Source organism: Dendropsophus ebraccatus, chromosome 14 (genome assembly GCF_027789765.1).
Source record: "Dendropsophus ebraccatus isolate aDenEbr1 chromosome 14, aDenEbr1.pat, whole genome shotgun sequence".
NCBI lineage: Eukaryota > Metazoa > Chordata > Amphibia > Anura > Hylidae > Dendropsophus > Dendropsophus ebraccatus.
Window position 1 is genome coordinate 47,661,815 of NC_091467.1, and position 24,597 is coordinate 47,686,411.

A 24,597-nucleotide genomic window follows, 5' to 3' on the forward strand; every position below is an offset into this window, starting at 1 on the left:
CTTCTCTCCCCCCTGCTTCTCCCCTGTGCTTCTCTCCCCCATACTTCTCCCCCCTGCTTCTCTCCACCATACTTCTCCCCCCTGCTTCTCTCCTGTGCTTCTCTCCCCCATGCTTCTCTCCATCATACTTCTCCCCCCTGCTTCTCTCCTGTGCTTCTCTCCCCCATGCTTCTCTCCTGTGCTTCTCTCCCCCATGCTTCTCTCCTGTGCTTCTCTCCCCTATGCTTCTCTCCCCCATGTTTCTCTGCGCATTGCCGGGGAACAAAACACAGGGGCACCATAGTTTGGGGAACTTTTCCCGCGGCACACCCGACCATGTCTCGCGGCACACTGGTTGAAAATCACTGTTCTAGAGTACCCACAAAGACACAAGGCATGATGGGAGTGACTCTGTAGATCCGTAGGTCAATGTGATATAATGATAGAAACAATGAGCAGTAGTCTCCACTCTGTGGCTCTCCCAAGGAGTTGCAGTCTCATGGCAGCTGGAGAGCCCCAGGTAGGAGACCACCATTATGATATAAAACATTTGCCACGTCACACTATATAGATATAATATATATATATTTGCACATATATTTTTTTATAAAAAGTCTTTTAAAATTTTCATGGAGGTGTTGAAAGAAAAGTAACACTGTTAGACGCTGACATCACATCTGCTCGAGGAGTGCTGGAGTATTTGGTAGCTTCAGGAAGTTTTGGCCAGTAGGGGGAGACAATAATTCCGCCCCCCCCAAACCTGATACGGACCCCATTGACTAATGAATGTTCCATAAGGAGGAAGATTATGGGATCTCCCCTAGAACAACCTCTTTCCACAAATGGGCAAAGTCTTGGCTTATCATGACACCACTGTAAACAGATGCCCCCTCCCTCCTTGCAAGTTGTTGGCAAATTGTATTATGTGTAATATAATGTTTATGTATCTAAAGCAGGAGAATTTTGCCCACCCTCCCCAAATATCCACTACACTGGAGTGAGCCCCCCCCAACACTCAGAAATGTAAAATCAATCCCCAATAATTGAATAAAATCGTACCTCCCCCTCCCTTTAAATATCTTTCTGACTTTGCAGACACTGAACAAGGAGGGGGTACTGGAGCAGTTCACCATCTGTATTTCTTCCAAGCCTGGAGCTCTTAAAAACACACTAAGCCCACCCCTACCCCCAAGCTCCAATGCTTAGCCCTTTCTATCAAGAAAGGCATTAGTATATGAAATATTGGGACCCCTGTCCTCTCAGGACCCCCCTGGGGAGTTCAGTAGTATTTATGTCCTGAGGTAAGCTCCCCCGATACAGTACCTAGAACCCCTTTGTCTTCCTGCACAGAGTCTACAGTGAACAGAGGGCGGGAGGGAGGTCAAGAGAGGTGTGAGGTGTAGGCGGCGATCAGGTCTCTCCAAGCCGTGGGAACGAAGGCTCCGCGCCACTCCGTATTCTGAGGCAGGATGGATCTCATAAAGTGACTGGTGGAAACAAGATTGGCGCAGACCGCCATTTCACTGTTCCCTTCGTGCTCCCAACAGCCTGTATAAAATGTGCGTATCGATCTGTCTCTGCAGCCCCTGGAGCGCTTGGAACCTATGACTCCGAACTGGAGCGTGAAATGTTCTGCAGGAGGGATTTGTAAATGCCCGAGTTGAGGAATCGTGGGTAGGAGTCTCTGTGCATCAGGGTGTAAATCTGCAACTGAGCGTCGTCAAACGTGTGGGAGGAGGGCTCCTGCATCCTTCTGTTAATCACCTCTCTGACCCGAGAATCTAAGCTCACCTACAGGGGGCGACAGACAACAAGTCAGTGTAAGACAGAATACACAAGGAGGCAGTATTATAGTAGTTATATTCTTGTACATAGGAGGCAGTAGCATAGTAGTTATATTCTTGTATATAGGAGCAGTATTATAGTAGTTATATTCTCGCACATAGGGGGCAGTATTATAGTAGTTATATTCTGTACATAGGAGCAGTATTATAGTAGTTATATTCTTGTACATAGGAGGCAGTATTATAGTAGTTATGATGGGTGAGAAAGGTTCAGCCGGCACCAGCTGATATCGCCACTTGAGTAGGACCGAGGGCAGGTAAATGCAGTAAACAGTCACTGTTGGATAAACCTGGTAAACCGGGGTGCTGGAGACTGGGGAGATAGGTATGATAATGCAATGGAGAAAGAGGAATCCGCACTCACCGGTCAGCAGAAAGAGTAGGTTTAATGATCCAAACACCAGAGGCAGTGGCTGGGAGGGGGAAGGTGTTACGCAGGTGAGCTCCTTACAGCAACAATTGTTGCTGTAAGGAGCTCACCTGCGTAACACCTTCCCCCTCCCAGCCACTGCCTCTGGTGTTTGGATCATTAAACCTACTCTTTCTGCTGACCGGTGAGTGCGGATTCCTCTTTCTCCATTGCATTATTATAGTAGTTATATTCTTGTATATAGGAGCAGTATTATAGTAGTTATATTCTTGTACATAGGAGGCTGTATTATAGTAGTTATATTCTTGAACATAGGAGAAGTATTATAGTAGTTATATTCTTGTACATAGGAGGAAGTATTTTAGTAGTTTTACGGACAAGAAGAGAAAATAGTGCTGCACCTCACACCTATGGTTGATACTAATGCTTCTCAGCTACATTTAAAAACCAACTCCAGGATGTTGGTATGTAATTTGATCAAACCATATTGCCCCATGTACCAGCGTGCAGGTCTCCTGACTCACATGGGTCCCTACACTAACTCACCACCATGTCAGTCAGCAACCGCCATCCCGCAAGGCGTGCACAACCAGGGAACGGAGGCCATAGAACGGCCCTGCAACCCCACTGTCACAGGACCAATACCCAGAGGCCCCCGTAAATCCAAGCAGGCACCGCCGGCGGAGAAAGGTGTCACCAAACAACACAAGTGTGAACAAGGTCTAAAACACTCACCACACTCCAGCAGGTAGAATGGGAAGGATAGGAGGTACAAGTCATGTGTGCCATAGATGGGATGTGCAGCCGTTCCTTTCTCTCCAGTTTCCGTGTTTTACAGCTCGCACTCCTTTATAAGACCCACATGACCAAAATTAGCAGGATATGCCTGTGCTTACATGTCAGTACCTTATGTCTTCCCCATTCTGTGAGAGCAGCAATGGTAAGTGTAATACCATATCCATACTTGTGTTGTTTGGGGGCAGCCTTCCCCGCTGGTGGTGCTGGCCGGGTTCTGGTGGGGCTGTTTGGGTCTGGTCCTGTGACATGGGGGTTGCAGGGCCGTTCCATGGCCCCCCTTCCCTGCACGTGCACGCTTTGCGGGGGCGGCGGTCACTGAGTGACACGGTGTGGAGTTAGCGTAGGGACCCGTGTGAACCAGAGGACTTGCGCGGTGGGACACAGGGCTATTATGGCTTGATCAAATCATATACAGACACACTGGTGTTGATTTTTAATATAGGCCTGGCGGCATTAGTATCAGCCATAGATGGGATCTGCAGCCGTTCCTTTCTCTCGCAATATTATAGTAGATATATTCTTGTACATAGGAGCAGTATTATAGTAGTTATATTCCTGTATATAGGAGCAGTATTATAGTAGTTATATTCTTGTATATAGGACACAGTATTATAGTAGTTATATTCTTGTACATAGGAGCAGTATTATAGTAGTTAAACTCTTGTACATAGGAGGCAGTATTATAGTAGTTATATTGTTGTCCATAGGAGCAGTATTATAATAGGTATATTCTTATATATAGGGGTGGTAATGTTTTATTATAATTATATACCAGAACATAGAAAACAGCATTACAATAGCAGCTCAATTGTGTTCTAAATCAACTGCCCTGAGAATTATCTGCTGATAGCTAAATGGCCACAAGAGGGCAGCAAAGACTACCAATTCATTTCTACTGACTGATTTGACTCTCGCACACCTGAGGACAAGCTGTTCCTTTTTCACAAGTCGATGTTTTCTAGGCTTTGTAATGATTCACAAACCCGAGTAACAAACAGCTCAATGTGGACAATTTAAACAAAATAGATGTGTCCTCGAATACTCTTATGTATACACCCCTGAAGACACAATGTACTCTGTCTTAAATTTAAATGCAAAACCCATATTCAGATAAAATATGGAAATTATTCCCAGGCAAATGTTTGCATTTGCATTTTATTCTTATACTTTACCAAGGGCAAACATATACACAATTAGATATTGCCTGCAATGCGTATAAAGCTACTTTTGGTTGATGGACAAACCCTTGAAGGGGTTACAAGAACATTTTGCTTTCTTTCAGAAACAGAACCACAATTGCTCCGATGCGGGTGTAGTATTTCAGATCAGTTCTATTGAAATAAAGAGAGCCTAGCTGTTATACCATGCACAACCTGAGAACAAGAGTGGTGCTGTTTTTAGAAGAAAGTAGATGTTTTTAATCCTGGCATTCCCCTTTAAATGTTCATATATGCATGACTTGCATCCCTTTCCTTATCTTGTATATTACACTCCCATTACATCCAGAGCTGCATGGAGTGTGAGTGCAGCTTTGGTAGTGATTGGAGTACAGGCCATAGACAGAAGCCAGGATCAGTATGTGATAGGTAAGTATGAGAGATAGATATGGCTTCCTTCCCGGTTGGTGTAGTTACCTCTTTTGGAGAGAGGATGGAGATATAATCCTCGTAGATCACGCGTGCCTTCTCCTCAATGCTGTGCTTGCCGTTGTCTTTCTTCAGCTCCTCGCACGCCAGCCAGAACAGCATATTCTCCTCACTGTACTCCGTGCGGAGAAACTCCCGAAACACGTTGCGACCGGCTGGATTTTTCATCAGCTTCTCAAATGAATGAGCCCAGCTGTATATCTCTTCCGAGGATGGTTTAGAGCTATATAGCCAGAGGAAATATTGGAGGACTATGTTATCACTCTTCGCCTTACCTTATAATAATCCTATAGGCTTGAGCTAAAATACTCAGTGCTGCTTAAAGGTGCACTCTGGTGAAAATCTTTTTATTTCAAATCAACTGGTTTCAGAAAATTATATAGATTTGTAATTTAATTCTATTTAAAAATCGCAAGTCTTCCAGTACTTATAAGCTACTGAATGTCCTGCAGGAAGTGTTGCATTCTTTCCAGTTTGACATGGTGCTCTCTGCTGCCATCTCTGTCCATGTCAGGAGAGCTTTTCTATAGTAATTTGCTGCTGCTCTGGACAGTTCCTGTCTTGGAAAGAGGTGGCAGCAGAGAGCACTGTGTCAGAGTGAAAAGAATACACCACTTCCTGCAGGATATATAGCAGCTGATAAGTACTGAAAGACTGGAGATTTTTAAATTGCAATAAATTAGAAATCTATATAACTTTAGAAACCATTTGATTTGAAAGAAAAATATTTTTTTCTGGAGTACCCCTTTAAGCACATTAATCCTTCCTTACTAACATCATCACATGAATAGACAGGCCGGCCGTTCGGCATTTGAATACCAGTGGCTGAAGAAGTTGGAAGCAGCCCTAGAGAGTCCTGGAAAACATGGACACAGAATATGGCCTATGGCTGTATCCATATTTTCCAGGGTTCACTAGGGCTGCATCCAACTTCTTCAGCTACCAGTATTTAAATGCTGAATGATCAGACTGGACATGCTCAAGTTACGCTCATCTCTTCTCATTACCCAACACATCTAGGGGGTGATTTATCAAAGGGTGTAAAATATAGACTGGTGTAAACTGCCCACAGCAACCAATCACAGCTCAGCTTTCATGTTACCAGAGCAGATAGCTGAGCTGTGATTGGTTGCTGTGGAGAGTTTGAACCAGTCTATATTTTACATCCTTTAATAAATTTGGGCCCTAGTCTTCTGAAATACTCTGTGCTCCTGAGAACCCTGCCCCTTCCTTTATAAGACTCTCAGTGTCACACTTACCAGACCTCGCAGTGAGGTACGACCTCCAGCTTGGTGTCTCGAGATAATCTCCGGCGTCTGTTGCGTTCCTCATTCCTAGGAAGAAAATAGGCAAATTAAAATGCCCAAAAATGCATCTGGTCACTAAATGGTCTGAAGTATATAACATTCATGAAGATAGGCCACCAATTCTGTAAGACTGGACAACCCCTTTAAGACATACAGAAGAAGGGAGGTGACACTCACCGGGAACAACTGCAGCAGCAACACCAGCAGAGGCAGCAGGGATTGGACTGGTGGTTCCGGGTGGGCTGCTTCCTGTCATATCGTGACATGGGAGACTCGCTGGGGTCAGGCCCTGTATACTGAGGGTGAGACATCAATATTAGCTGAGGATCGTAACATTGCTGTGCACCCCAAGTGTCATTATCCTGTACCCCAAGTGGCAGTGTCACTATTCTGTACATCAAGTGGCAGTGTGTCATTATCCTGCACCCCAAGTGTCACCATGTCACTGTGCTGTACCCCAAGTGTCAGCATGTCATTATCCTGTACCCCAAGTTTCAGTGTCATTATCCTGTACCCCAAGTGTAAGTGTCATTATCCTGTACCCCAAGTGTCAGTGTGTTATTAACCTGTACCCCAAGTGCCAGGGTGTCATTGTCCTGTACCCTGTGTCAGGGTGCCATTGTCCTGTACACCAAGTGTCAGTGTGTCATTGTCCTGTACCCCAAGTGTCAGTGTCATTATCCTGTACCCCAAGTGCCAGTGTGCCATTATCCTGTACCCCAAGTGTCAGCATGTCATTATCCTGTACCCCAAGTGTCAGTGTGTCATTAACCTGTACCCCAAGTGTCAGTGTGTCATTGTCCTGTACCCTGTGTCAGGGTGCCATTGTCCTGTACACCAAGTATCAGTGTGTCATTGTCCTGTACCCCAAGTGTCAGTGTCATTATCCTGTACCCCAAGTGCCAGGGTGTCATTGTCCTGTACCCCAAGTGCCAGTGTGTCACTGTCCTGTACACCAAGTGTCAGCATGTCACTGTCTTTTACCCAAACTAGGAAGCATCACACATTATCCACTTATACCATGTCCTATCTATAGTTTCTGTGAAACTACAAGTCTAAGCATGTCCTGTAAGCCAGACATCATACATTAGATACATATATACAAAAGATGTGGATTCTGGCTGATGACATGAGGTTCCTGGAAATCCTCACAAGTCCCCAGATACTGCGCACAATACACCTTTGTCTATTTGTCTACACACATTCTTCATTCACGGAAAATGTGAAGTCACCTCCATTTTCCTCCAGAATTTTCTGCCAAATTGTGCGACAACTTTCCGTCCAGATGTCTAAAAATGTCATGTTTTCAGGTTTACATCATCCAGACATGGGGTCAGTCACACAGCTAACTACAGTGCCGGATCCTTCCTGATCTAGTGAAGGTGGCAGCCCCCCCCCCCCGACTCTAGGTTTCAAAGGAAAGAACAGATCGGCTATTGGATTTCATATGCTCTGGTAATAAGCTGCTACCAGGGGTTTCTGGAGGCGACTGAGGTGTCTGGCAGCAGCTTTCCCCTCTGACATGATTCAGACTATATGCACGCTCAGCTTAGCTGAATGTGCGCATGTACATGTATGGGGAGGATAGAGATATAACCTATAAACCAACCTCAGATAAAGGGGGGCGGGCTGCCGATGGTCTTACCATAGATCCGCAGTATATGCAGCGTTTGCTTATCCTTCTCATGAGCCACCAATGACTTCTAAATGGAAACTCCTGTCCCTTCTCACCAACGGCTATTTTATCTTGTATGAAAATGTCGGATTAACCTATGCAAATTGCCCAAGCGTAGCTGATATAAGGACACAGTTACTTATTGTGCCGCCATACACGTCCGCTCTTCGCACATTTTTAATAACGTCCATGAAAGTTACAAAAAGTTACAAAAAAAAAATTCTTAAACCTAGAACGACATGTGATCCCTTTAAGCTACAGCAGATAAGTTTCAAAGTTGGGAATCGGGGACAGAGTCATGAGGGGGCCAGATCACATACTACATCTACAAAGTCAGGCAGACCGGTTAGAGCCCTCGAACCACTAAAAGTATTAACAATGGGCATCAGAACTGGAGCAACAGCAGGATGGATCTTATTCTCCATCATGTGGATCGCCGGGTGCATATGCGTCACTTACTATATGAAGAAATGGCACCAGGATGCATCAAGATGGCGGGGCAGTGTGATGGGCAATGTTCTGCTGGAAACCTTGTGTCCTTGCATCATGTGGATGTTACTGTGACATGTACCACCTACCTAACCATTGTGCACACCAAGGGGGAGATTTATCAAACATGGTGGAAAGTGAAACTGGCTCAGTTGCCCCTAGCAACCAATCAGATTCCACCTTTCATTCCTCACAGACTCTTAAAAAATTAGGTGGAATCTGACTAGTTGCTAGGGGCAACTGAGCCAGTTTCACTTTCCACCATGTTTGATAAATCTCCCCTTATGTCCCCCCCTACATGGCAGCGGGACCCCCTAATGGCCGTGCCCCCTTTAAGCAGGATAATGCTGTTGCTTTTAACAGTCACCTTGGAATGGAAACTTGCATCCAGACGGCCGAACGGAAGAGGAACTTACACTCACGAAGCTTCCTCTTATATATAAAAGAGCAAAAGAATAAAGGAGGCTCCACAATGCAACAATGATCAGAGCACGCTGAGGCCATGCAGACTAGGGCTGAGCAGATGGAGCACAGGCCGCTCTGACAGGGTTTTCCACAAGTAGCAAAGTCAAGTAAGCGGAAAAGAGGTCACAGGGATGAATTTGTCACAGAAAGTCAAATTTGTCTGATGCAGATAAGCTGAGTTTGTCATTTAGCACAACTTATATTAATATTGCTGTAGCTCTTCTTAGGTCCTACATGTAAATCAGCACCTATTCTCTTACTATATAAACTTGAGAGTTAAGGAGGTTATCTAGGCTTAGAAGAACATTGCTGCTTTCTTCCAGAAACAGCACCACTCTTTTCCTCATCTTTTTGTAGCTCAGTTCTATTAAAGTTAACGGCGCTGAACAGTTACCACACACGACCTGAGGAGTGGGGTGGTGCAGTTTTTGCAGAAGTGTTTTTTTTTCTCCTCATCCTGGATAGCAAATTTAGCTCTGCTACATCTGTGCAGACACAAACGCATTAGAAATCTTAACGTGCGTCAAACACAAAAATGTGACGGCGTGAGCGGATTAGAGGAAGCCCCAAATAACCCAGCACCCGCAACTTCCCCAACTTTCCATCCCCCACTGTAAAAGTATGAACCGCAGGGCGGCCCAGAATCACTAAACCCTACAAAATACAGACACTGTGCAGACGCAGCTCCTCATCTGCATGACTCTGCTATTTAATAAGATAGATTCTGAGTCTGTTGGATGTAGCAGGGCTGAGTAAGTGAGGTGTAGTAGGGCTGAGTCTGTCAGGTGTAGCAGGGCTGAGTATGTCAGGTGTAGTAGGGCTGAGTCAGTCAGGTGTAGCAGGGCTGAGTATGTCGGATGTAGCAGGGTTCACTCACTGGTTCATCAGATGTTACTATAGCTTAAGATCTAAAAGTGCTAAATGTGTTATACTACTGCCATATGCAGCAGAGCCAAGTCTGGCAGGTGCAGAAGGGCAGAATGTGTAATTTTATGATAAGTTATCTGTCATTTTACACAGACTGGTGGCAAACTACTGCATGATCTCGATATCTCGAAAGTTATTCTACTGACCAACAATGTTATGCTTCAGAAATAAAAACAAGCAGTAGAGTCGAGTTTGTAGCCAGATGTAAGTTATTGCAACCAAAGCTAATGTAGTCCCCAAGGAACTAACTGACAAACACAGCACGACTACCCCTGTTTGATGTTAAAGCTGTATAGAATGTACCGTGAAAGCCATATAGATCAGGTAAAGACACCTGCAGATCCCTGGTCACAATATGCAAAAATCCATCTCCGCCATCTATGAACTGCTTACAGCCCCCCAATCCAGATTGCGACCATCACCCACCTTGCATCCCATGGACTGTTCTCCCAGTGGGTGCATCTGCTGCCCCCGTTCTCCAATGCCCATCGAGCAGAGAGACCACCGCCGGCCGCAGCTCTTACCCCCCAGCTCAGGGATAGGAGAGAATAGGAACACTAAGGGTGTGGGAGAGAAGTGATTATGACATCCTGTGGTGAGAATGCAACTTCCTGACAACTACACTTCCGCTGCACAGCAAAACCAGTACTGCTCAAAAACACATGGCGCACTGTCCCATCACCAGGGCGTAGTAGCTGGTGCTGGCCACTAGAGACTGCTGTAGAGCTCTATAGGGGTAGAGGAGTTATGCTGAGGTGGTGACAACTTTCAGGACTCAAAAGCTGGAACAACCATCAGACTGGTTGTCACCCACCTTTCTATGCAGCTATACATCTCCTCCATTACACATAAGCCTTTCAGGGCTACAGGAAAGCAGAGTGACAACCCTAAGGGGATAATATTGATGCCTACTATATCTTATCACCCAGCTTTTCCAGGAGCAGATATAGTCCCTGTGTAGGCTGCAGCCGTCATACAGGAACAATACACACCTCCGACTGCTTCCTCCCAGACACAGTCACACTATGGACAATGCAGTTTCCTCCTTTTTTTATATATACAGTACAGTATAGACCCGAATCCAGCTGCGGATCAGTTGCAAGTTCTTGAGAAAGTTCCTCTGCCCCTTCCTTCCCTGTGCTATACAAAGTGACCGTTTCCTGTTCTGCTGAGACGTCTCGAGTTCGTTCAGTCCATCATTGTCCTTGTCTTCCTCCTTCACACATATATGTATATATAACCTGCCGCCCCCTCCTCCTATACAATGATGTGAGCGGACCCTTATGTAGAGCAGTGGGTACAATAGACTTAAAGGGCCTGATCACCTGGGCAGGTTTCCTTCAGAGAGTCTGAACAATCTCCTATACAAACTGGCTATAATGGGGGCACTGCTGTAACTGATACTCCACAATGTCTTATAAGGTAAGAAAACGTGAACGCGCCATAATACTCGCCGGGTCATGGCTGTGGTTGTGTCACATGATCCTTCTCAGCTCTTCTGATTGGCTATTATCAGTTATAGGCCTCATCTAGGCTTCGGCTGATCATAGTCTATAGACAATTTAAAGGGATTCTCCAGGCAAAGCTTCCACATACTGTTATGTTAAATGAGTTTTGCCTGGAGCCTCTAGCTGTTGCAAAACTACAACTCCCATCATGCCCTGACAACTCTCAAGCTGTTGCAAAAAAAAAAAAGTTGCATCTGGGAGTTGTAGTTTTGAAACAAACAGAGATCCACAGGTTGGGGCACACTTCTCTAAGTGTGTGTTCCCCCATATGTCACAGTCACTGGGTTTCAGGAAGCTGAGATATGAGGAGCTGTTTGTTGAGGTAATATAAGTTTTTTTTTTCCCCCCAATCACAGAGACTAGAGGTCTAATGCTGCGTTTACACGGAACGATTATCGTGCGAATTTGCACGATAACGATCGAATTCGAACGATAATCGTACGTGTAAACGCAGCGAATGCTCAAGCGACGAGCGAGAAATTGTTCATTTTGATCTTTGAACATGTTCTCAAAATGTTGTTGGCCGTTCGCAAAAAATTCACAGATCGTTCCGTGTAAACAGTTGTTCACCGATTTAACGTATGTGCGAGATAGGCTTAAGCGATCGCAAAACGATTTTTTTTCGAACAATATATCATTCTGTCTAAACGCTGATCGTTATAAAAAACAAACAAACGTTACTTCGACATCGTTAATCGTACGATCGGGCAAATTATCGCTACGTGTAAACCCAGCATTAGACATATACAACTGACACTGTTACATACACTGGCAGCACCTGTGTTTCACAAGGAATTGTCTACAGTAGATACGACTGTAGCAAACCCTCAGCTGTGAGAGGCATAAGATCTGTACAGATGCTCAGCAAATGAATGGAAACCATCAGTAGGTGCAGAATCGATACAGATAGTAGATTAGAAAGTAGTAGAACTTTTCACTATTCATTGTTTGAACAGTAATTCTGAGGTCTGTGTTAATGCACCCCAACACCCAGCATGCCCTCCCCCACACCTGAGACTACTAACAGTGTAACGTAACAAACCACAGGAAGTCGCCTTGGGACGTGCTGCCATCTATTCTTAAGGGGCGAAATTGAAGTCTATATAGTGCTGTAAAGTTCACTGGCGACCAGAGGAGAAGCGCCGGCTGCACTCCGCAGCCCCACATGCTCGGTATATATACTGCACATGCATTTTGTTCCTCTTCCATTCCAACAGAACTATTCGTTATGGGTGGGGCATACCTCAAGGACCCAAGATGGCCACTCTTACAGTGACACAACATGACAGTGCCACCCAACTTTCCATAAACCCTGAAAGGCTTCTGCTCCCCCCATTACTTTGCCTGGGTGTCAAGCCTTACCTCATTCTGGCATTTTATTCATGAATCAGGAGGATTAGGATGAGCATAATCTTTACACTCCCATGAGATAGAGCACTGCCAGAGGTTATGGACTTGTGAGAAGGGTTCCTGACACAGTCCCTAGGGATGGGCCTCTAGATGCAGAACATTCTGCAGTTGTTCTGGTTTTCCATGAAGCGTATGTAATAAATACATTGCGGATTGCTGTATAATCCTTCTTGGATGGATGGTGCCAGGTGCCAGGTGGCTGCCCATCTAGACAGATAATGGTCTGGAAGGGTTAACCGTCTACCAAACAGTGCACAGAACGTAGATTCAAGAAACAGGAAGCTTAGACCACAAAAATTGCAACTCCCTAACCCATAGTCTGTCATGTGGGAAGAGAGCCACCACCTAGGACCCCTGCAGCCGGTGCCACCTGCCTGTACAGCGATCAAGTGGATTCAGTATCAAATCATCACATGGTTATGTTATGTACCACCAGGGTGACGGGCCCGAAGGCAGCTAGATCTCCGCTAAATTTAACATGGATGTGCCAGGCTAACCGAGTCTAAGGCGCGGACCCCACAGACCAGTCAGATCTCAGTTCTATGGCCCTGCCCCTCCCCATCCAGTAGAGGGCGCCAATCTTCGATTATATCAGCAGAACTGTCCACCCATCTATGACCACCTCCCCCCCCCCCCTCCCTCTTACATAAAGTAATGGATGGCAGCCTTCTTAGAAGGACCCGGTGGAATTAGACGCACTTTTCTTGTCTTTAGACACTACAAAAATTTTCCACAAAAAGTGGAAGGGACCTTCCAGTTTATCTCACCTCCTGACATACCATAGAGACATAAGCTGCCGTCTCGCCAATTGTCCAACCTAAAAAGCTGAGACATTGAGAAAGGCAACAAAATCCCTCGGTGGCCGTCAGCACAGATTTCTGAAGCTCTGATGTTATTTAGTGACACGCCGTAACACTGCAACGTCCAACACTTCACCTTGTGCACAACATGGCACTGTATACACAACAAGGCCCGGGACAAGTGACTGCTTTCATCTAACAATACTGTGGCCGTGCGGATCTGTGCACTACAACCTCCCCCTCCTGCACACATTCACTTCCCCAAATCCACACACGGACGTGCACAAAAACACACAGCGCTGCCCATACCCTGAGCTACCCACACACACTCACATGGCACCATAGGGGCTAGGATAAAAGCTTCCATATTAGCCCTTGTTGTTTTTTTTTGTTATGAGGTAATAAAAGAAAGGGGCTTTATGACGCTGCATCGGACAATGATCATTTGCACTCTAGGCTAGGTTTACATCACGGTTTCGGACCCACATCGGGCTATACGTCAGGAATCTATAAAAAAAGGATGCCTAACAAGCAGCCCGATGCAGGGCCGACTGCACCATTAACTTAAATGGGCAGGACGGAGTCATTATGCCACTACCTTCATTGTGGAAATGGACAGAACATCGGGCATCCTTTTCTAAGGAATTCTCAACATATAGCCTGACATATGTTTGAAAACTTGATGTAAACCTAGCCTATTACACTGTATATCACGCTCCACTATGTTAGGCTATGTTCACACAACGTATGTTTAGCATAAATTACGACTGTTGTTGCTATTTGCAACAACGGCCGTGAATTTTGCTAAACATTCGTTGTATTTGAATGAATAGAATCCCGGACGGAATGTATACACACAGTAAACGCTCTGGCCCGGGATTTCATCCGGCTGCACTGAAAACTGACAAACTGTCAGTTTTCTGCGTCCGCTATTCATTGAATTGTGGGGACCAATTCATTGAATTGTGTGCAGCGGTGAATCGGGTGCACCCGCATCCAAATTCACCAGTAATGAAGATCATCCACCCGGTACGATTTTCAGTAACACCAGAGTATATCACAGTCCACTATAATACACTGTATATCACACTCCACTATATTACACTGTATATCACACTCCACTATAATACACTGTATATCACACTCCACTATAATACACTGTATATCCCACTCCCCTATAATACACTGTATATCCCACTCCCCTATAATACACTGTATATCACACTTCACTATAATATACTGTATATCACAGTCCACTATGATACACTGTATATCACACTCCCCTATAATACACTGTATATCACACTTCACTATAATATACTGTATACTACACTCCCCTATAATATTCTGTATATTACACCACATGCTAGCCACCTACAGGGAGAAGCATGGCCCAGGGTACATGGCAGGGACAGCATGACTGAGTTAAAGGCCTGGGCATCCCACCTCTGTGGTGACTAGTGGGAGTAGTGTGAAGGTAAGGGGTGCCTTATGGAAGTAATGACTAGTTGGTAGTATCCAGAAAGATAATACGGAAGTATCTGGCGGGGGTACAGGTTTTGTGTGCAATGGGGCTTGAAACATGGAGGGGAAAGATAGGGGGTAGTAATGGCCAATAAGAGAGTATTTGTGTGTGAAAGAAGGAGGGGGATTTTCTTATGCCCAGTCTAGGATCAGTGTTGTAGGGGCAGTGCAGATGTAAGATCAGTGCTAGGCAGGGCTGTGGAGTCGGAGCTAGTTTTGGCTGGAGTCGGGAAAAAAATGTACCGACTCCGACTCCAGCTTTAAAAAAAATCTTTAAACAATTCAGAATTGAGTTTTGATATGAATTTTATAAGTTTTGCTCATCAATATATTTTATGAGCAACATTCTAATAGATCACTGGCCCTATTACATAAGGGTGGTCAGGGAAAAGTTGTCAGACACTATTTGGCAGTTTGTTTCTGAGCTGGAAGAGTCCATTGTGTGGGGGGAGATCTGTGATGTTCTCTTCCTGGATGCTGGATGACTGTATATGAGCAGCAGTGTAATATGAAGATATCCTGTGTAATATAGAGGAGGAGGAGGAGGAGGAGAAGTAGTGTAGCAGTAACCTCTGTCCTCAGTGTGGTGTTTTCTCTTTGGGAGAAGATTGTGTGTTTTTCTTCAGTGTTCTATGGCAGCAGCTGCGTGTGTGTATGCTATGCCTGCAGCAGGCTGTGTGTGTGTGCTATGGCTGCAGAAGGCTGTGTGTGTGTGTGTGTGCTATGGCTGCAGCAGGCTGTGTGTGTGTGTGTGTGCTATGGCTGCAGCAGGCTGTGTGTGTGTGTGTGTGCTATGGCTGCAGCAGGCTGTGTGTGTGTGTGTGTGTGTGTGTGCTATGGCTGCAGCAGGCTGTGTGTGTGTGTGTGCTATGGCTGCAGCAGGCTGTGTGTGTGTGTGTGCTATGGCTGCAGCAGGCTGTGTGTGTGTGCTATGGCTGCAGCAGGCTGTGTGTGTGTATATGCTATGGCTGCAGCAGGCTCTGTGTGTGTGTGCTATGGCTGCAGCAGGCTGTGTGTGTGTGTGTGTGTGCTATTGCTTGCCCCCACAGTGACCCTCAACATCACTATGTGTGACTCTATCAGTATGGCTGACCCCTTTGTATCACAGGGATTTGGTATTGTTAGCAGTGTTTCTTTGTGTATGGTGAATATTAGTTAGAAACATCGAAGATTGTCAGCAGGAAAAACCACCTGCTCCATCTAGTCTAGTTCTGAGTTGTTCAGGACATGGAGGCTGGAGACTGGCTGAATCCTCTGCACACACAGGAGAAGCTGCTTTATATACAGTATTCCTTTATTCCCCCAGAAGTTGCACCAGGATCCTGTAGGACATTAGGGAGAAGCTGCTGAACCAGTGTGATAAATAACTCCCCTGGTATCTGACTGGCCATTTATCAAGGAACAGGAGTCGGAGTCGGAGCTGCGGCTTACCGACTCCACAGCCCTGGTGCTAGGCGTAATGTATGATGTGGTGGACATGGATAGTAGATGGTGTCTGGTGTGAGTCCACTGTATGTTTAAGTGTACTGTATAATGTGGGGGTAGTTCTGGTATACAGGGTAAGGGGTATAGCATGTGTTACGGTACAGTTACACCTTGGGCACAGTGTGGGGGTAGGTAAGGGAGTACAGTGTATGTGTAAGTGCCATGCAGGGTATTAATGTCTCTCCTAGGTACAGTGTATGTATGGAGTGTGTACGGAGAGTTGTAGTGATGCCTCTCCTGTGCCTGGTGTGGGGGTAGTTTAGGGGTACAGTTTGTATAGTATATGTTGTGCAGGGAGAGGGCACAGAGTGGTAGTGATTCCTCTTCTATGGCCAGTGTAGGGGTAGTTTGCAGATACAATGTGTGTAGTGTATGTGGTGCAGGGAAGGGGGGGCACAGTGTGTGTAGAGAGTAGAAGGTCAAAAGGATACTAGTTCTTAAAGGAGAACTCCAACTGGGACCCGTTTTTTCAAAACACCCAGGGAGGAGGTGAGTGAAAACGCTAACATCTACTTACCTCCCGACTCCCCCACTGCCACCCACATTCTGCTGCTTCAGTCCTTCCAGGTCTTGAGACGGGACTTGGGATGTAATGTTATCTCCACATTATTTCCCAAGTCCAGTCTTAAAGGGAACCAATCAGCACATTGCACAGACCTCGCAGTTGGGTGTCCTATGGTGTCAAGGGTTCCGAGCTCCGTGGGCTTCTTAATCCTGTGCGCGAGGCAGGGGGAGAGCCGTGAACTAGTCATCTGGGCTGTGACTAACGGGCCTCCTTGCCTGTCAATCATCCCGCAGGCGCTGACAGGACAGAGAGCAGTGACTAGTCACAACCCAGATGACTAGGACACGGCTCTCCCTGTGCCTCGCGTGCGGGATTAAAAAGCATTTACCCAACATGAAGCCTACGGAGCTCAGACCCCCCGACACCATAGAAGACCCGGCTACAAGGTCTGTGCAGCCATTCTGGGAGTCCAATCAGAACAAATGTGCAGATTTGTTCCCTTTAAGACCAAGAAGCGTCTGGAGACCAGAGCCAGGGAGGTAAGTGGATGTTATTGCTTTCACCCACCGCCTCCCCGGGTGTTCTGAAAAACAGTTCATCAAGCGTAAAAAATATAGTAGCACTCACCAAGTCCATAAAGGTGATGCTTTATTTCAGGTCAGATACAAAGCTCACTGTGAGACAGTCGAAGTGCAGTAGCGCGAAACGATCGTCGCTCCTTTTCTGTGAAATGCACTTGTTTGTTGCTCTGTATCTGACCTGAAATAAAGCATCACTTTTATGGACTTGGTGAGTGCCACTATATTTTCTACGCTTGCTGATGCGATTCTACTGCTCTAGTAGAGCACCACCTGTACAGTGCCTAAGCCCGTGGCCCGAGAAGGGACATAGCAGCCGTGTATAAACTGTGTCGGAGTGCCCACTATACCCTCGCTATATGTGTTCTGAAAAACAGTGTCCAGTGTTGGGGTACAGTGTGTGTAGTGTATCAAGTACGGGGGGACACCGAGTGTATGGAGAATAGCAGTGATACCTCTCCTGGGCGCAGTGTGGGGGTACAGTGTGTGTAGTGTATGTAGTACGGGGGGACACCGAGTGTATGGAGAATAGCAGTGATACCTCTCCTGGGCCCAGTGTGGGGGTAGTTTGGGGTTGCATTGTGTGTAGTGCAGATGGAGAGAACAGAGTAGTTGTAGAGGGTAGTAAAGATTTCTCTTCTGTCTGTGGGTAGTTTGTGGCGGTAGTTTCGGGGGGGGGGGGGGGATAATCATGCGCCCCTGACGTAGGCCACAAAGAAGGGTCAGATTCACCCCTTTTCCGAGGCATACGCCAGTTGTTTCCCTCGCTTGGTTTATGAGTGGGCAGGGGAGGCGCAACAAAACGAGAGGGGAGTGGCCTCCTGACATGACTTATTTATTAATGTTTACGCCCAGATACAGGCCTAAACCAGGCAAAAATCTTCAAAAAAAAAAAAAAAGCTTCAGACAGGTGTAGAGTTTTGCCCTATGCCTGTGCTGGGCACAGGGCCGGCTGTATAAAGAGGCATGCGCCTCTTGGTAAATCCGGGCAGGACTTTACTTAAGACTCATATCATACTCGTACGCCAGTCTTAATAAAGGGGGAAGGTACCAAGTTGGTATGACGCGTAGCAGTGATGCCTCTCCTGCGCCTGGTGTAGTTTGGGGCACAGTGTGTGTACTGTATGTAGTGCAGGGGGAGGGCACAGAGTGTGTATAGAGAGTAGTAGTAATACCTCTCCTGTGCCCGATGCGGGGGTAGTTTAGGGGTACATTGTGTGTAGTGCAGGGGGAGGGCACAGAGTGTGTATGGAGAGTAATAGTTGTGATGTCTCTCCTGTGCCTGATGTGGGGGGATATGTATAGTATATGTAGTGCAGGAGGAGGGCACAAAACGTGTATAGAAAGCAGTACGTTTGGGAGTTTAGTGTATGTACTGTATGTAGCTGGGGGGGGGGGGGGCACAGAGTGTGTATAGATCGTAGTGGTGATGTCTCTCCTGTGCCTCATGTAGGGGTAGATTGAAGGACAGTGTGTATAGCTGCAGAGGGGGAACATAGTGTGCATGGAGAGTAGTAGAGATGCCTCCCTTGTGCCTGGTGTAGGAGTAGTTTGGGGCACAGTGTGTGTACTGTATGTAGTGCTGGGGGAGGGCACAGTATATATGGAGAGTAGTAGTAGAGATGTCTCCCCTGTGCCTGGTATAGGGGTAGTTTGGAGCACAGTGTGTGTACTGTATGTAGTGCTGGGGGAGGGCAGAAAGTGTGTATGGAGAGTAGTAGTAGTGATATCTCTCCTGTGCCTGGTGTAGGGGTAGTTTAGGGGAACAGTGTATGAGCTGTATGTAGTCCTGGGGGAGGGCACAGTATATATGGAGAGTAGTAGTAGTGATATCTCCCCTGTGCCTGGTATGGGGGTAGTTTGGGGCACAGTGTGTGTACTGTATGTAGTGCTGGGGGAGGGCAGAGTGTGTATGGAGAGTAGTAGTAGTGATATCTCCCCTGTGCCCGGTATGGGGGTAGTTTGGGGCACAGTGTGTGTACTGTATGTAGTGCTGGGGGAGGGCACAGAGTGTATGGAGAGTAGTAGTAGTGATGCCTCCTCTGTGCCTGGTGTAGGGGTAGTTTGGGGCACAGAGTATGTACTGTATGTAGTGCTGGGGGAGGGCACATAGTGTATGGAGAGTAGTAGTAGTGATGCCTCCTCTGTGCCCGGTGTAGGGGTAGTTTGGGGCAGAGTGTGTGTGGTGTATGTAGTGCTGGGGGAGGGCACAGTGTGTGTATGGAGAGTAGTAGTAGTGATATCTCCCCTGTGCCCGGTATGGGGGTAGTTTGGGGCACAGTGTATGTGCTGTATGTAGTGCTGGGGGAGGGCACAGTGTGTATGGAGAGTAGTAGTAGTGATGCCTCCTCTGTGCCCGGTATGGGGGTAGTTTGGGGCACAGTGTGTGTGCTGTATGTAGTGCTGGGGGAGGGCACAGAGTGTATGAAGAGTAGTAGTAGTGATGCCTCCCCTGTGCCCGGTATGGGGGTAGTTTGGGGCACAGTGTGTGTGCTGTATGTAGTGCTGGGGGAGGGCACAGAGTGTATGAAGAGTAGTAGTAGTGATATCTCTCCTGTGCCCGGTATAGGGGTAGTTTGGGGCACAGTGTGTGTGCTGTATGAAGTGCTGGGGGAGGGCACAGTGTGTGTATGGAGAGTAGTAGTAGTGATGCCTCCCCTGTGCCCGGTATGGGGGTAGTTTGGGGCACAGTGTGTGTGCTGTATGTAGTGCTGGGGGAGGGCACAGAGTGTATGGAGAGTAGTAGTAGTGATATCTCTCCTGTGCCTGGTATGGGGGTAGTTTAGGGCACAGTGTGTGTACTGTATGTAGTGCTGGGGGAGGGCACAGAGTGTATGGAGAGTAGTAGTAGTGATATCTCCCCTGTGCCCGGTATGGGGGTAGTTTGGGGCACAGTGTGTGTGCTGTATGTAGTGCTGGGGGAGGGCACAGAGTGTATGGAGAGTAGTAGTAGTGATATCTCTCCTGTGCCTGGTATGGGGGTAGTTTAGGGCACAGTGTGTGTACTGTATGTAGTGCTGGGGGAGGGCACAGAGTGTATGGAGAGTAGTAGTAGTGATATCTCCCCTGTGCCCGGTATAGGGGTAGTTTGGGGCACAGTGTGTGTGCTGTATGTAGTGCTGGGGGAGGGCACAGTGTGTGTATGGAGAGTAGTAGTAGTGATGCCTCCCCTGTGCCCGGTATGGGGGTAGTTTGGGGCACAGTGTGTGTGCTGTATGTAGTGCTGGGGGAGGGCACAGAGTGTATGGAGAGTAGTAGTAGTGATATCTCCCCTGTGCCCGGTATAGGGGTAGTTTGGGGCACAGTGTGTGTGCTGTATGTAGTGCTGGGGGAGGGCACAGAGTGTATGGAGAGTAGTAGTAGTGATATCCCTCCTGTGCCCGGTATAGGGGTAGTTTGGGGCACAGTGTGTGTGCTGTATGTAGTGCTGGGGGAGGGCAGAGTGTATGGAGAGTAGTAGTAGTGATGCCTCCCCTGTGCCTGGTATGGGGGTAGTTTGGGGCACAGTGTGTGTGCTGTATGTAGTGCTGGGGGAGGGCACAGAGTGTATGGAGAGTAGTAGTAGTGATATCTCCCCTGTGCCCGGTATGGGGGTAGTTTGGGGCACAGTGTGTGTGCTGTATGTAGTGCTGGGGGAGGGCACAGTGTGTATGGAGAGTAGTAGTAGTGATATCTCTCCTGTGCCTGGTATAGGGGTAGTTTGGGGCACAGTGTGTGTGCTGTATGTAGTGCTGGGGAGGGCACAGTGTGTGTATGGAGAGTAGTAGTAGTGATATCTCCCCTGTGCCCGGTATAGGGGTAGTTTGGGGCACAGTGTGTGTGCTGTATGTAGTGCTGGGGGAGGGCACAGAGTGTGTATGGAGAGTAGTAGTAGTGATATCTCTCCTGTGCCTGGTATGGGGGTAGTTGTAGTATGCAGGGTAAGGGGTATAGTATGTGTGAGAATGGGTACAGGAGACACCCTTACATCTCCTACACCTATGGGGGAGATCCCCTGCACTCGGTGACCCCCTGTTCCGGTGCGGGCTGCAGGGAAGGATTCGGGGACCCCCTCCCGGTGCCCCATGCACTGATCTCCCAGCCGCTGGGCAGCTGCTACTTACAATCTGGGCAGCACCGGAGCCCGGTCGCTTCCTGAAGCACATCCGCCTGGCCGGGGGGGGGGATGGAGCCGGTACCGGGAGGGAAGGAGGGAGGGAGGGACCCGGGGACCGGGACACACACGGGAGGGACCCGGGGACAGAGACACAGCCAGAGACGCACTGCGCATGCGCCCCGCCCCCATTCACTTCCGAACTCAGCGCTGCGGCTCCACGTCAGTCACTGCCCGAGTGTGTATTATATCCTATATACAGTGCTGTATACTATATACTGTGCTGTATCCTATATATTGTGCTGTATACTATATACTGTGCTGTATACTATATACTGTACTGCACGCTATATACTGTGCTGTATACTATATACTGTGCTGTATACTATATACTGTGCTGTATCCTATATACTGTGCTGTATACTATATACTGTACTGTATACTATATACTGTACTGCATGCTATGTACTGTGCTGTATACTATATACTGTGCTGTATCTTATATACAGTGCTGTATACTATATACCTGTGCTGTATCCTATATACTGTGCTGTATCCTATATACTGTGCTGTATACTATATACTGTGCTGTATACTATATACTGTGCTGTATACTATATACTGTACTGTATACTATATACTGTACTGCATGCTATGTACTGTGCTGTATACTATATACTGTGCTGTATCTTATATACAGTGCTGTATACTATATACCTGTGCTGTATCCTATATACTGTGCTGTATCCTATATACTGTGCTGTATACTATATACTGTGCTGTATACTATATACTGTGCTGTATACTATATACTGTACTGCACGCTATATACTGTGCTGTATACTATATACTGTGCTGTATCCTATATACTGTGCTGTATACTATATACTGTGCTGTATACTATATACTGTACTGCACGCTATATACTGTGCTGTATACTATATACTGTGCTGTATCCTATATACTGTGCTGTATACTATATACTGTACTGTATACTATATACTGTACTGCATGCTATGTACTGTGCTGTATACTATATACTGTGCTGTATCTTATATACAGTGCTGTATACTATATACCTGTGCTGTATCCTATATACTGTGCTGTATACTATATACTGTGCTGTATACTATATACTGTGCTGTATACTATATACTGTACTGCACGCTATATACTGTGCTGTATACTATATACTGTACTGCATGCTATGTACTGTGCTGTATACTATATACTGTGCTGTATCTTATATACAGTGCTGTATACTATATACCTGTGCTGTATCCTATATACTGTGCTGTATACTATATACTGTGCTGTATACTATATACTGTACTGCACGCTATATACTGTGCTGTATACTATATACTGTACTGCATGCTATGTACTGTGCTGTATACTATATACTGTGCTGTATCTTATATACAGTGCTGTATACTATATACCTGTGCTGTATCCTATATACTGTGCTGTATACTATATACTGTACTGCATGCTATGTACTGTGCTGTATACTATATACTGTGCTGTATCTTATATACAGTGCTGTATACTATATACCTGTGCTGTATCCTATATACTGTGCTGTATACTATATACTGTGCTGTATACTATATACTGTACTGCACGCTATATACTGTGCTGTATACTATATACTGTACTGCATGCTATGTACTGTGCTGTATACTATATACTGTGCTGTATCTTATATACAGTGCTGTTTACTATATACCTGTGCTGTATCCTATATACTGTGCTGTATACTATATACTGTACTGCATGCTATGTACTGTGCTGTATACTATATACTGTGCTGTATCCTATATACTGTGCTGTATACTATATACTGTACTGTATACTATATACTGTGCTGTATCCTATATACTGTGCTGTATACTATACTGTGCTGTATACTATATACTGTGCTATATCCTATATACTGTTCTATATACTATATACTGTACTGCACGCTATGTACTGTGCTGTATACAATATACTGTACTGCATGCTATGTACTGTGCTGTATACTATATACTGTGCTGTATACTATATACAGTGCTGTATACTATATACTGTGCAGTATCCTATATACTGTGCTCTATACTGTGCTGTATACTATATACTGTGCTGTATCCTATATACTGTACTGCATGCTATGTACTATGCTGTATACTATATACTGTGCTGTACACTATATACTGTACTGCATGCTATATACTGTGCTGTATACTATATACTGTACTGCACGCTATGTACTATGCTGTATACTATATACTGTGCTGTACACTATATACTGTGCTGTATACTATATACTGTACTGCACGCTATGTACTATGCTGTATACTATATACTGTACTGTACACTATATACTGTACTGCATGCTATGTGCTGTATACTATATACTGTGCTGTATACTATATACTGTACTGTATACCATATACTGTGCTGTATACTATATACTCTGCTGTATCCTATATACTGTACTGCACGCTATATACTGTGCTGTATACTATATACTGTACTGTATGCTATGTACTGTGCTGTATACTATATACTGTGCTGTACACTATATACTGTACTGCATGCTATGTGCTGTATACTATATACTGTGCTGCTGTATACTATATACTGTGCTGTATACTATATACTGTGCTGTATCCTATATGCTGTACTGCATGCTATGTACTATGCTGTATACTATATACTGTACTGCATGCTATGTACTGTGCTGTATCCTATGTACTGTACGCTATGTACTGTGCTGTATCCTATATACTGTACTGCATGCTATGTGCTGTATACTATATACTGTACTGTATCCTATATACAGTGCTGTATACTATATACTGTACTGCATGCTATGTGCTGTATACTATATACTGTACTGTATCCTATATACAGTGCTGTATACTATATACTGTACTGCACGCTATGTACTGTTCTGTATACTATATACTGTGCTGTACACTATATACTGTACTGCATGCTATGTACTGTGCTGTATACTGTATACTGTGCTGTATCCTATATACTGTTCTGTATACTATATACTGTACTGCATGCTATGTACTGTGCTGTATACTGTATACTGTGCTGTATCCTATATACTGTTCTGTATACTATATACTGTACTGCATGCTATATACTGTGCTGTATACTATATACTGTACTGCACGCTATGTACTGTACTGTATACT

At 45.8% G+C, this 24,597-nt stretch overlaps 1 protein-coding gene across 5 annotated transcripts in view; it reads right to left on the reverse strand.

The window, feature by feature from the left end:
- Window positions 1-545: 545 nt before the first annotated feature.
- RGS19 (regulator of G protein signaling 19) overlaps window positions 546-24,597 on the reverse strand; it is a 45,372-nt gene continuing 21,320 nt past the window's right edge. Inside the window, exons 1-5 of one of the 5 annotated variants that reach the window (XM_069951682.1) lie at window positions 21,414-21,555; window positions 6,122-6,240; window positions 5,897-5,971; window positions 4,626-4,860; window positions 546-1,770 (exon numbers count right to left, since the gene is read on the reverse strand). In XM_069951682.1, coding sequence (XP_069807783.1) covers window positions 1,582-1,770; window positions 4,626-4,860; window positions 5,897-5,971; window positions 6,122-6,240; window positions 21,414-21,455 — 660 coding nt within the window. In that variant the 5' untranslated portion in view covers window positions 21,456-21,555 and the 3' untranslated portion in view covers window positions 546-1,581. Of the gene's footprint in view, window positions 1,771-4,625; window positions 4,861-5,896; window positions 5,972-6,121; window positions 6,241-7,589; window positions 7,647-9,926; window positions 10,062-12,370; window positions 12,389-21,413; window positions 21,556-24,597 lie in introns of those variants that run through there. The other 4 variants (XM_069951686.1, XM_069951681.1, XM_069951683.1 and 1 more) reach the window with 4 other exon arrangements.